General features: G+C 35.3%; 1 protein-coding gene across 8 annotated transcripts in view; it reads right to left on the bottom strand.

Annotated features, from left to right (window-relative positions):
• Window positions 1-501, bottom strand: part of SIL1 (SIL1 nucleotide exchange factor) — a 335801-nt gene that overhangs the window by 151444 nt on the left and 183856 nt on the right. For all 8 annotated transcript variants that reach the window (XM_025206016.1, XM_025206046.1, XM_025206021.1 and 5 more), the window contains one exon: window positions 4-49. In XM_025206016.1, the coding sequence (XP_025061801.1) occupies window positions 4-49 (46 nt within the window). The remainder of the gene's footprint in view (window positions 1-3; window positions 50-501) is intronic.

Raw genomic sequence — 501 nt, 5'->3', positions numbered from 1 at the left:
CATTCTCTTCTTTTAAATCACTCTCTTCTGTTTTTGTAAGGGCAAACTCCTTTTGGGTACAAGAGAGATAGCTCATTAGTAATTGCTTCTGGGTAATTTAGTACCAAATGAAAATACATTCTTTGGGTTACAACATTTTCCCCTCGCCAGCAGATTTTTTTTTTTTTTTTACGTCTGATATTCTTTCCATGTGGTTAAATTTAGATTTAAATTATAGAAAAGGTTAAACAAGCATAACTATTGTGACATTTATGCTGAACAAAGCAACACAGTTTATTTCTTATTCCAATGAAGGCTACAAGCTTTAAACAAGAATTTCACAGAGCCAAATCTGCTTTATAAGGTGGTGTTACCAGCCCTACCCATTATCACAGTTGCCAAGCACCTCCCATTTTAAAGACCAGTTTTAAGTCGCCTAAAACTTTGCCAAACATTAACAACAGACTGAAATTGCCCATACCAGTTCTCTGCCTCAGGCTGACCTTTTTGTTTGTTTGTTTG

The sequence above is a fragment of the Alligator sinensis genome, unplaced genomic scaffold (genome assembly GCF_000455745.1).
Source record: "Alligator sinensis unplaced genomic scaffold, ASM45574v1 scaffold156_1, whole genome shotgun sequence".
NCBI lineage: Eukaryota > Metazoa > Chordata > Crocodylia > Alligatoridae > Alligator > Alligator sinensis.
Note: the sequence above shows the minus strand (reverse complement) of the source record. Positions and strands in the feature narration are given on the sequence as shown.